Genomic DNA, 12,592 nt, shown 5'->3' with positions numbered 1-12,592 from the left:
TGAGGTCAAACCGAACTGCCAGACCGATGTCCCACCCCTAATTATAATAATAATTTATACAGTTGTTTCCCAAAAAAAAAAAAAAAAAAAGAATAATGTAGACATATAGTGACATTGGATCGGAATTTGGGACATAAGGTGATAAGGCGTTGAAACCTTCACCTGGTGAACACTGCTACTCGCAGTTAATGTGCGGTTTATCATCATGTGTCGTCGCCCCCTTCTTTAATCTTTTTATTATAACTCATTTTTTTTACTTTAAATAAATGTAAGATTATACAAATTCAATAACAGAGAAAAATGGGAGTAATTCTTTATGTGATAGTAAATTAGTACTTCGTAATATAGTATGGTGCAAATTCAAATGACAACTTTAGGAGGAAAATTAAGCAAATTAGCTTGAACTGGAGGAGAAGTATATATAATTTGTAACGTTTGTTATTCCATATTGGAGGAGAAGTATATATAATTTGTAACGTTCGTTACTCCATATTTAAGAAAGTTACACAAATACACAAAGCTTTTCTTTGATGTTATCTCCTTTTTATAAAAGCATAATTTGCAATTCTACGTTATTCATACACTTCTTGTTAATGGTCATTTATATATACAAAATTACATAGTATTCTATAATAAGTAAGAAATTATATTTGTAACAGTGTAACACTAAGAAGCAACACTAGCATAATGAATGCATAATGCACTTAATTTTTTATGGTGGAAAGGATATTAACATACTTCGTATGAAGGTTTAGAGTAGAATCAACATAGGTAATAACATTGTTATTTTAATGAGATAAAGAGAACGAGAGGATTCAGGAGTTTGTTATAGTTTTATGGTGGAAAGGCAACATACTTCGTATGAAGGTTTAGAGTATAATCAACATAGGTAATAACATTGTTATGTTAATGAGATAGAACGAGAGGATTCAGGAATTTAGTATAACAAACCTATGCATATATACAATTATACAAATATAAATCATAGCATAATCTCAACTAAACTTGGATTCCTGAATTCGTATCTGAATGCATTATTCGACAATGCAAGCATGTTTTTGCACGAGCATATCTTTTTTTGATACGGAAGTACTCAATTCTTTACGGGTTACAAGCCTCCGCCATTATTATGATGCATGAACATTTATCATCTGGTTTTATTTATTTATTTTTGTATCTGACTTAACAAAACTAAATCAGTGCAACCCATTCAGAATGATGTAATATTTGTTGGAAGTTCTTGATATAAAATAAGATTGTTGGAAGAAAACAAGAGAGAGACTCACAAATGAAAGGGAAAAAGTCTCAAGTTGGTTGGGGGGAGAGGTTTTGCCTTGTTTATATGTTGTAGTGTCTTAACACTACTTAGTTGAGTGACTTGGAGGTGGGTGTTGTACCCCACACACACACACGTGCGTGCTGAACCGAGCCAGGTCGACCTAGGGACTTGGGGAATGCGATGTCCGAGCGTTAGTCCCTCTTATTTTTTTGGAGAAATTTTATTTCCTTTCTTTGTTGACAGAATATTCCTTAACATTTATTCCGGTTTTGACTGTTGAGATTTTCTAACTGTTGGGAATGTGTTCAGCGATTAATTCTTTGATTATAGCTGGTCGTTACTCTCCTTGATTATTGCTCCATATTAATCGACTTAATCTGGACGCTTTTCTGGCCGAGCAATTTCCTTCTTTTTTGCTAGCCATTTTGCCTTTGCTGCCTATTCATACTCGGTTTTTCTTCAGCCAAAATATACAACAATTCATACCTCTCTCTCTTCTCTAAAATACTAAACACTGTTCTTTATTTTTCTGGACAAGTATTCTGAATTACAGTTGGGTTTGTGAGTGCACATAAACTCCGGCGCCGTGCTTATCCCGGAGGGTGACCGCTTCTTGTCTACTGCACCGGGAGGTAGCGCGGAATCGTCTTTTAGGTCAGTGGTTCGCCATGACACGACTACTGTCAGTTTTGGTTCACACATCAAGAGATAAGTAATTGCTTATAGTATAACATTATTGTTATATGCATTCATGTACTACATGCAACAACATGCCTTGTTAATAATTTGATAAACAAGAGAAAGATATTGCATATAAATAAAGGTCCCTTAAAAAAGATTGAATGACTGATATTTCCTTCTCTCTCTCTTATTAATTACAACGTGGTGGAGAAAGATATTAGATCATTAGAAGATTGTGTCATCTTGCAAAAATGACAATGTTGCAACTAATTTACATTAATAAGTTATAATTAAAAAGAACGAAGGAATTATGATCGTATTATCGTATCCACAGCAAAACAGTCCTTAAGCTAATTATTTTAATTGTCATACAAATATATATGTGAAGCCAAACTGAAGGAGTCAAGGACTCAAGGTAGTATAATTCTTAAAGTTGTATACAAAGTACTGATGTATAATCTTTGAGGTTGTTAGTTAAGAAGTTAAAAATAAATATCCCTTGGGTTTTATTTTCACACCTTATTTTTGTCTTCCACAAACAATGAAAAAGCAAAAGAAATCACCAAGTGAACCTGTGTTTGAAAATATCTATTAACAAAATGACCAAACTATTAATATATGGAGTTCTTACTTAAACCAGGTATCATATACGTAGTTCATGACTATCTCTTCTGGACCACATTCATACTTGACCCCCAAGAACATTTCACATAACTTTTGACTTCTTTACCTGCATTAATTTTCAACTCCTTCCTAGTTCCTACCATTTCTTCTTCTTCTTCTTCCATTTTCTTGGCTCAATTAATACGTACTCGTAGTGACAATGTCTTAAATTGGTTACATAAGATGTGTCGGAAAATTTAAACAACTGACATGCTTTTAATTTCTAAACATCTAATTATTCGACAAACGGTCATTTTATTGATGATAAAAGTTTGAAAGACAATAATCACTTGTCGATTAAATATCTTATTACTCTTAGATGTTAGTTATAGTACTCTGTAACATACTCTACAACATAGAGTAACAACAATATCAAATCATCAATTCGAATAAGATAGGATCGACTATAAAAACCAAGATATTTTACTACATAGCCCCTTACTCTTGTACGTATTAAAGAGAGGTGAAACATGTTTGAATTGATGAAATTTATAATTGACAAGACTGAACACCGCCCAAATAGAAGTTTCTGGGCCAAAATACAACTGAAACGGAAATATATTGCAGGGACCAAAATGCAGCCCATATTGGATTCACCGACGATACTATTTAACTCATTGGCCCCACTTTTATTTATTTCTCTTTTTTATTTTGAACAGACATGGAGCTCCAGTCTCCATGTACAAGAAGACAACAATGTGCCACGTTACATGAAAATATTTTGTAAAAATGAAAATAACATGGAAATGAAATTGGAAGTAATCAACTTCCTTATAACTTGCTCAGAGAACATAAAGTAATGATTAGAATTATGTACTTTGTTTGGGCTTGATTTAGAGATACGCAACATTGGCTCGATGCATGATCTACCTAGATTATCAGCAAGGATTTGTTTCACCCCACCATAGCAACATTTTGGACCTCGGTCATTAGAAAAGGGCTAACTACAACCTTCAAATATCTCGACACGCACGACTAGTGACTACATACCTCTATACGTCCATACCATACCCATATAAGCGCATATCTCATTGCACCCAAAAAAATAAAACCAATGTCACAATGCACCGACTCGATCTTACAGCATGGCTACGTGAGTACATGAAGTTCCCCACGCAACCCACTTTCCTACCTCTTTCATCACAAATGCATTTAGAACGTGGATCTTACTCCTCAGCATACATAATACTGAGCAACCCCACATATGGTAAGGACCAGCATATTCACAGCTGATTCACTCTTGAGATATCTAGGTTAATAGGTGGGAAGAATTGGCCACCAAAAATAAACAAATTGAACAATAGCATTGAACATGAAAAAGAATCGACACTGACGTATCACATCATAAAATAAGAGATCAGCAAAAGCTAAGAGAGAATGTACAGTAACTAAACGTTAGAGAGATAACCAGTCAAAACCGTTTAGCAAAAATCAAGGCACGAATTACGTAATTAAGCCTTGTTCAAAAACTGAGCAAAAATTAAGTTTAATTAATAAACCCGACCCGACCCGGCTCGGCTCGCGTGTGTGATAAGTGGGCTTGGTAGGTAAGTCCTCCCTCTCCACAAAATGTGGGTAGCCCAAGGGCCACACCCAAATACTCCACATTCTCCAATATAAGGGAGGACAAACTTCTATTTCCCACCAATGTGGGACTTTTTGTTTTCCACAAAATTTACACCAAAACACACTTGTTCCAACAATTACTTCTGAGAACGTTAGTCATTGGCCACCATAATGTTTTCCAAGGGACTGCTTTCTAGCTTTCTGATGACCAGCTTATCCTGAGGTGACTTGTCTTTGGCTGATGACAGTGTATCCACATCAACAATGACAGAGTCATCTTCCTTAAAATCTCCCCTCAGAACTCCCATTGCAATTTCATTCTCAACCATCTGTTGTATCACCCGCTTGACAGGCCGAGCTCCGTAATTCGGGTCAAAGCCCAATGTCCCAAGTAGTTTCAGGGCTTCTTTAGTGTATTGAAGATCAATCTTCTTTTGCTTCAGCCTATCTTTCACCCGATTCATCTGCAATGAAGGTAAATTAAGAAAATTCAGGATAATCTCAATATCTCACAGCACCATCTCTGCAGTAAACTCTAATTTTCTGGGATTTTATGAGCAAAAAAAATACTAATAAAGGACAGGACTGCTATACACAAGACTAAAGAAAAAGGTGGCTTGGTATCAATTTATCCCCTCAATTCCAAGGTCCAGTCTGCCATGCAGACTTATTAATCAAGTGAGATATAGGTTTTATCTAATCTTATGCACGTTGGAATGTTAACATAAATACCGTGAATTAGTTATGAACTGATATGTTCCTTTCCAAGACCAAATCAAACAGAAAGACAGCCATGTTGAACAACTATAATCTGCAGATAGCCATGCATTCCTCCAAGATTATAATCTTTACCTGTAACTCAACAATTCTGCTGATTTCTCTGGAATCAAGAGGCTGGAAAACGATATATTCGTCAATTCTATTCATGAACTCGGGACGGAATGTTTGCCTAGCCAAATCTACAACCTGCCTTTTCATCAAGTCATACACTGCATCCTTGCTATCTTGAGTATTTTTCAGAGTTTCCAGGATATAGTGGGACCCAATGTTAGATGTCATAATAACCACACAGTTAGTAAAACTGACAGTTCTTCCCTGAGCATCGGTTATACGTCCATCATCCAATAATTGCAACAAGATGTTGAAGACATCATGATGGGCTTTTTCAATTTCATCAAACAGGACAACAGAGTAAGGTCGTCGTCGCACTACTTCAGTGAGCTGCCCACCTTCCTCATATCCAACATAACCGGGGGGAGCACCAACCAGCCGTGACACTGCATGCTTTTCCATGTACTCACTCATATCTATACGTACAAGAGCATTTTCGGTGTTAAAAAGGTAACCAGCCAAAGCTTTTGCAAGCTCAGTTTTCCCTACACCAGTAGGGCCCATAAACATGAAGCTTGCTATTGGTCGATTCGGGTCAGACAATCCAGCCCTTGAACGGCGAATTGCATCAGCCACAGATTTGACAGCCATGTCCTGTCCAATAACTCGTTTGTGAAGGACCTCTTCTAAATAGACAAGCTTCTCTCTCTCAGATTGTTGAAGGTTAGACAAGGGTATGCCAGTCCACTTGCTAACAATTTCAGTAATATCTACATCAGTAACTTCTTCTCGAAGCAAGGATTTACCAGACTCACGATATTCTGCCAAGTTCTTTTCAGCCTCCTGCAACTGCCGTTGAAGAGACATCAAGGTTCCATATTTCAGCTCAGCAGCACGACTGAGGTCATATTCACGTTCAGCAGCTTCCATCTCCAGATTGACTCTGTCGATCTGATAAGGCATTTTTCAAAGGAAGAAAAATATGTATTATAATCACATCTTGAAATGAAAAGCACGGTGATTCTTATTTTTAATTTAATTGATGGAGTGATTGTTAATATTTAAATTCAAATAACAGAGAGGGAATACTCCATACCTCTTCTTTGACTGACCGGATTCGGTTCATAAGAACCTTTTCGCTTTCCCATTGATCGTTTAGCTCCTTTTGGTTCTCTTTCAATGAGCTGAGATCACTTTCCAACTTGTTAAGTCTCTCTTTGGATGCTCTATCAGTGTCATTTTTTAAGGATAGTTTCTCCATCTCTAATTTTAGCACTGCTCTATCTATCTCATCCAACTCTGTAGGCTTAGAAGTAATCTCCATTTTCAGCTTTGCAGCAGCTTCATCAACAAGATCGATAGCTGTATAGGACACACGAGGATTCTGATGAGACAAATAAAATTACAAGTGTCTTCGAAAGACAACAGCAGAAAACGGTGAGTAGGGACGAGAATAAGCCAAGACAAACCTTTATCAGGTAAAAACCTTTCAGTGATGTAACGATCAGAGAGTATAGCAGCTGCAACAAGAGCCCCGTCTGATATCTTAACACCATGATGCAATTCATAACGTTCACGCAATCCACGAAGAATGGAAACTGTATCCTCCACGGACGGCTGGCCACAGAACACTTGCTGAAATCTCCGTTCAAGTGCAGGATCTTTTTCAATGTATTTTCTGTACTCATTCAATGTTGTGGCACCAATACACCGAAGTTCTCCTCGACCAAGCATTGGCTTTAGTAAGTTACCAGCGTCCATAGCACCACCAGTAGCCCCTGCAATTAAGTTGTGAAAAGATGAAGAGCTAGTGATTGCATTTGCTTTATCCAATGATCAACATTGACACCCAACAACATTTTTGCATTATATAACTTGAACTACAATCTAGTTTAGAGGGTGTTCTCATGGAAATTTCAACATTGTCCTAAATTCATAGTTAAAACTCAGTTTTGATTGATTCGGAGTATTGAGAGAGCACGTTTAACCCATTACAAATTATATAATAGCAAGTCAAACCAGTGAAAAAGAATTAAAGAAATTTGTTAAAGAAGTTTATTGCAAAGGATGACAGAGAGTAAGAACAGTAGCAACACACATGACTTAAAACCAATGTCACCAAGAAAGAAGCATACCTGCTCCCACTACTGTATGAATCTCGTCTATAAAAAGGATTATTTGCCCATTAGAAGCACTCACTTCCTTCAGCACAGCTTTAAGTCTCTCCTCAAAATCTCCGCGAAATTTAGCCCCAGCAAGCAGAGCACCCATATCAAGTGAGATCAACTATTAAAAAATAATAATAATAAATAAATTAAGGAAACAATCCACAAGAGAACATGAGATAATTAAAGACAAAAGATATCCTGAAGTAGAGCTAGCAAAAACTGACACGACACGAACCGAACACGAAAAAAACGGGTTATTGTCAAGGGTTTTCAACATGTTTAATTAAACGGGTCAACACGACACAACACGTTTAATTAAACAGGTTGGGTTAGTGTTGAGACGAAATTAACACGACTCAACCCGCCTAGTATAAAAACCCAATAATTTATGGAATTATTAATAAATCTATTGAACAAGACCAATATTTTTCAATTCAACACGACAACACGACACAAATCGAACACGAAAAAAGCGGGTTAGTGTTAAGGGTTTTCGACACGATTAATTAATAGGGTCAAAACGACACGGCACGTTTATTAAATGGGTCAGGTTAGTGTTGACCTTCTCTAACCCGTTTAATTTCCGACACGAAAACGAACACGACATGAAGATAGTAAACTATTGCTTTTCTTTTCACAAGCAACACGTCAAACATCACTTGAACTGATTAATCATTAAAGCAAGACCAACTAGATTATCGAGCATCAGCCAACAAAACGCTTAAACTATAATTACTTTCTAATAGGAGACGCACCTTCCGATTCATCAATGGTTCAGGAACATCACCACGTATTATACGTTGGGCTAATCTGCAAAATAGCATAACATGATCATGGCTTCACTGTGAGTGACTGAGCAGGGGCCAGGGGAAAAGAAAGTTGAATCCAAAAGGCATGCCAATATTCAAACAATGCACATATAGCACTAATCTTAGGAAAAGAGACGATAAGATAGACATCTAATAAGATAATTATCAACGAAAAGTTGGGAACAAAAGTGTATAAAATAAAAATGTCATAAAATCGTCTTCATTTCCCATTGATAACCCTATAAAGGAAAAAAAAAAGTATTTTGGAAATTAAGGCTGATAAATCACTGGAATGGATGACACAACAATCCCAAAATTAGTCTGCTGGCTCATAGACCATTATTTCACACATTTACAAGTAATTTTTTTTTTAATTAAAAATAACACACACACATCTCGAAACATCCCATTAATCAATCATATTTCTATAGAGGATACATATAGCAGATGACATTACACTCATTGCAAAGAAAAAGGAATAAACAGATTTAGTAAGCTTACCCTTCCGCTATTGCTGTTTTACCAACTCCAGGCTCACCAATGATTACAGGATTGTTCTTGGTTCTTCTGGACAATATTTGGATGCAGCGGCGAATCTCATCATCTCTCCCAATAACAGGATCAAGTTTACCGCGCCGAGCTAATTCAGTAAGATCACTTCCATACTTCTCTAGTGCTTCATATTTCCCTTCTGGATCTACATCCAGAAATGAGAGCCATAATGATATTAGGGCAGTGGAAGAAAGGCTAAATTCACAAAATTACAAGGATAGCCTTATAAGTGCACAAAATTTACAACTTTTCTAGCGGGAATGGGGAGTATGAGAGAATATAAATTCTCTAAATAGTGAATCAATAAATTAGAAAGACGAGAGCAGTTTGTTGAAATCGTGTCACTATGACCGAACACGAGTTACCAAGAACTTAGCTTAATTCCAAAGCAGCACGGAATGAGCTCAAGATAGCTATACACTTTTTACTAGTCAAAATAGAGACTAGAGAAAATTTATTGCCACATAATGGACGCAAAAGTAAATGAACATCATATTTACTAATAGCAGCAACCATGAAAGTGTTCTTGGTAGATAACAAGTTAATTTTAAATGGCATTGCAAGAGTTATCCACATTGCAGTAATATCAGCAATATCCGCCCACTTCCCAGGTAGGTCATCATCAAACTTGTAATCATGGAAAACAACTAACTTTTACTAATGATAATTTCAAAATAATAAAAAGAACATACTTTGATCTGTAACTTTTTGACTTCCACGAACAGCTTGAATGGACTCCTTCAAATCCTTCTCACTGAGGTTAAAATTTTGAAACAATTGCTTCCCAAACCTTGGATCTGAATAAAATGCCAAAACCAAATGCTCTACAGACACAAAATCATCACCCATTTCTTTCTTATGTTTTCTGGCTCTGTCCAAAAGGGAACCAAGATTTGTGCCAAGAATAGGACCGCTAGTGTCACCTACAACCTGCAGTATCAAAAGTCATTTAACCATAAAAACAGCTCATTTTATATATTAATGATATATAAGCAATTATGCTCATGAAAACATACCTTGGGCTGCTTGGATATGAAGTCATCTATAGCTTGCAACACTGACGAATTGTCAAGCCCAGCTTTTGTTAAAATTTTACGGGCCAAACCATCTTTCTGTTCTAACAGGGCCTTTATTAGATGTTCGGTCTCGACAATTTGCTGTTTGCTCAGTCGTGCAGCTTCAACAGCCCCAACAATCCCCTCCCATGCCATCTCAGTAAACTCTGGTTGATTAATCTGAAAGAATGTAAACATCAGGACGCAAAAAGATTGCAAGAACAATTAGTCATCTTCTCATTATGAGGATAAAGCAAACACACAAACTTCTAGAACAAAATGTGGGAGAATGTTAAGCAGTAGTTTTATGAGCAAGAGCTAGGAAAAGGGAATAAAGGGAAGATTGAATAAACTGAACACTGAATTAGCCTGCCTGACGAAATTCAAAAATGAGGGGCCAAACACAAAGTGAGGACAAGCAATTAGAAGACAGTGTCATCAAGACAAATAACCAGCACTTATGCTACACCAGCCTTGCAATGTATGTTTCTTAATATCCTAGGTTGAACCAAAGAAAGCTCTCCTTTGACTCCCTTTTTCTCCAAGGTTACAACAATAATAAGCTAACACCTTAACAATCTTTCAAACCAATAAGATATATCATAGCCACCGATAAGAGTACATATGGAGGAGGGGCAAGAAAAACAAGAGAAACAATTATCCCTTACAGGCAATGCTCCTAATCTTTAAATCTAGAAACAGCTTAGTCTACATGATCAGACAGATAACAGCACAGCCCTAGTGTAAAATGATCGTAAGAATTTGTCGTGAAGTACCTTCTTTGGTAAAGAAGCTACAGGTTGCAACATATAAGCTAAACTATGCGAGCCACTCATTCAACTGTCTTCTCAAATTACTACTTAGAAGCACTTTTGAGGTATCATCATATTTGTCAATTGCCTGCACTCACTGTATCAGGGCACAATGATTCACTCTTCCACTCTGAAGTTCTACTTGACCCCAATTGCAAATGTTAATACCAGTCTAAGTACCCTATACGCACCTCAAATCAAGAGGAAGAGCAGCTTGTCTCTCTGGTTCCACAAATTAAGCTAACGAAAGGAAATTCATCTTCGTAATCCTCAGACACATTTAAGAGTTGCAATTTGGCCACCCCTAATAGAATCTCACTTATCTACCACACAATGTATCTATTTCACCAAAATTAGTAGCCAAACATCTACATCTGCCACAACGGGACTTCCAAACTATGGCATGGGCCACTGACTCAAATGATCAACCATAACTTATAAGAACTACATAATTAGGAACAACTTACAGCAAGGTCATATCATTACCACTTCAGGCCCGCAATTCTAAGCTTAACGGTTCGAAATCATACTCCCTAACTGTATTTCATTAGTATAAACCTAGAGTGTAATCTTCTTGATCACCAAATAAAAACCCTGAACTAATCTCAACCTTACTTATTTGACCTGCCCTTATTTGAACATAATATAATTTGAACTTATGATAGTTATGAGCCCTTCCCTAATTTTATTAAACCTTGATTTTATATATATGGTCAAAATACACAGCCTCAACTATGAACAAGAACAATGCCAAAATTTGAAGGTCAACATCACATTTTACAATGCAAAAATCAAAATCTCTACTTTAATTGTGTATTTAGAATGTAAGGCCTACCAAACAATCATTGAATCTAACCATTCTAGAAAATTATAACAAAAGATCATTCAATGATCAAAATCACCAGAAAAAATTAAATAAGAAAAAATAGAATTGAATAAATGAGTAACCTGGCCTGAGCTCGCAGAAGGAGCAGCAGAAACAGAGTAAAATCGAGAACCCAGAAATGAATTGCTGGCGACGCCATTAATGGAGTTCCTGAAAAGCTCTCTCTCCAAAACCCCATTTGCCAAACCGCTAGAATTGGAGGGAACAGCTGTTTTTGGGGCAGAAAAGAAGTTGGAAGAGGAGAGAGAGTGGGAAAGAGGGTAGGAAGAAGGGGAAGTTTTGGAAGCAGAAATGGCGGCATAAGCTGAGCGAGTAATCAGGCGTTTGGTGGTGATGGTTCTAGCAGCCATTGGAGACCCAGAAAAGAGGAGAGAGAATGTGAGAGATTGGAAGAATTGAAGGAGTAGAATGAAGAGTACAGAGTGTGGAAGATGGAAGATGGAAGGAAATACAAGGAAGGAATACAGTGGAACGTTACAGAGAGATTTAGGAGTTACAGGGAACACTTTGGAAGTTTCTAGCGCCTACTCAACTAGAAGTATCTCCTCTGTTTTCAAGGATATGACTGAAGTATTTAGTATCTCCTCTAGATTTCGGATTGGATATCTGTATTCGAAAATCCGGATATTTGATATCCGTATCTGATTCAAAAATGTCGGATATCCGAAATTTTCAGATCGGATAAGTCGGATATTCTATATCCGATTTCTTTAATTGGGGTTTTTTTAATGGCAAAATTGATTTTTCACCCTTTTTTCACACGTTATTGTCTTGTGGACCCTTTTTTACTATGTAGGCAATTAATTCATAACCTGAACAAAGAGATAAAATAGACCTGAAATTATTGTCCAACAACTAATTTGCAGATATAACATAATAAAATTATACACAACCTTCAAAATGCAAAATAATTGGCTAATTGCAACAAAGTACAAATTACATAAGAAAATTTGAAGTCCAAAAACCTTAATGTCCAAATGTTAACAGTGCATAAACATTTTATCAAACACTAAATAAGTCATCAACGCCAGAAACCAATAAGGGGTCAACAAAGTACGAGTGTACGACAAGTCAACAACCCTGCAAAATATAAAATAACAATATATTAGATATTCATAAGAAAAAAAAAATGTAGAAATTAAACTATAACTTCTAAAATATTCAAACTAAAAAAAGAATTACCTTCTAATGCTAAAAATAATCATCAACGACGGCAAACGAAGGCGGATCAACAAGAGACGACAATTCTACAAATAATACGATGAAAATACATTAATAAATTGGAAACGT

General features: G+C 36.4%; 1 protein-coding gene across 1 annotated transcript; it reads right to left on the bottom strand.

Annotated features, from left to right (window-relative positions):
* Positions 1 to 3,936: 3,936 nt before the first annotated feature.
* Positions 3,937 to 11,861, bottom strand: LOC110705888 (chaperone protein ClpB4, mitochondrial-like). Its single transcript, XM_021883809.1, has 10 exons — positions 11,365 to 11,861; positions 9,566 to 9,784; positions 9,242 to 9,479; positions 8,499 to 8,694; positions 7,944 to 7,998; positions 7,156 to 7,306; positions 6,490 to 6,798; positions 6,117 to 6,382; positions 5,042 to 5,971; positions 3,937 to 4,653 (listed from the first exon to the last, which is right to left on the bottom strand). The coding sequence occupies exons 1-10, from the start codon at positions 11,650 to 11,652 to the stop codon at positions 4,342 to 4,344; spliced, it is 2,964 nt and encodes a 987-aa protein (XP_021739501.1). The 5' UTR covers positions 11,653 to 11,861; the 3' UTR covers positions 3,937 to 4,341.
* Positions 11,862 to 12,592: the final 731 nt, after the last annotated feature.

This window comes from Chenopodium quinoa, unplaced genomic scaffold, assembly GCF_001683475.1.
Source record: "Chenopodium quinoa cultivar QQ74 unplaced genomic scaffold, ASM168347v1, whole genome shotgun sequence".
NCBI classification, from domain to species: Eukaryota; Viridiplantae; Streptophyta; class Magnoliopsida; order Caryophyllales; family Amaranthaceae; genus Chenopodium; species Chenopodium quinoa.
This window is presented reverse-complemented; position numbering and strand designations above follow the sequence as displayed.

Coding starts and splice junctions, on each gene's coding strand:
- LOC110705888 (XM_021883809.1), bottom strand. CDS start 11,652: ATGGCTGCTAGAACCATCACCACCAAACGCCTGATTACTCGCTCAGCT. Junction 9,480..9,565: donor TCATATCCAAGCAGCCCAAG/GTATGTTTTCAT, acceptor TTGATACTGCAG/GTTGTAGGTGACACTAGCGG. Junction 6,799..7,155: donor TCATACAGTAGTGGGAGCAG/GTATGCTTCTTT, acceptor ACTTAATTGCAG/GGGCTACTGGTGGTGCTATG.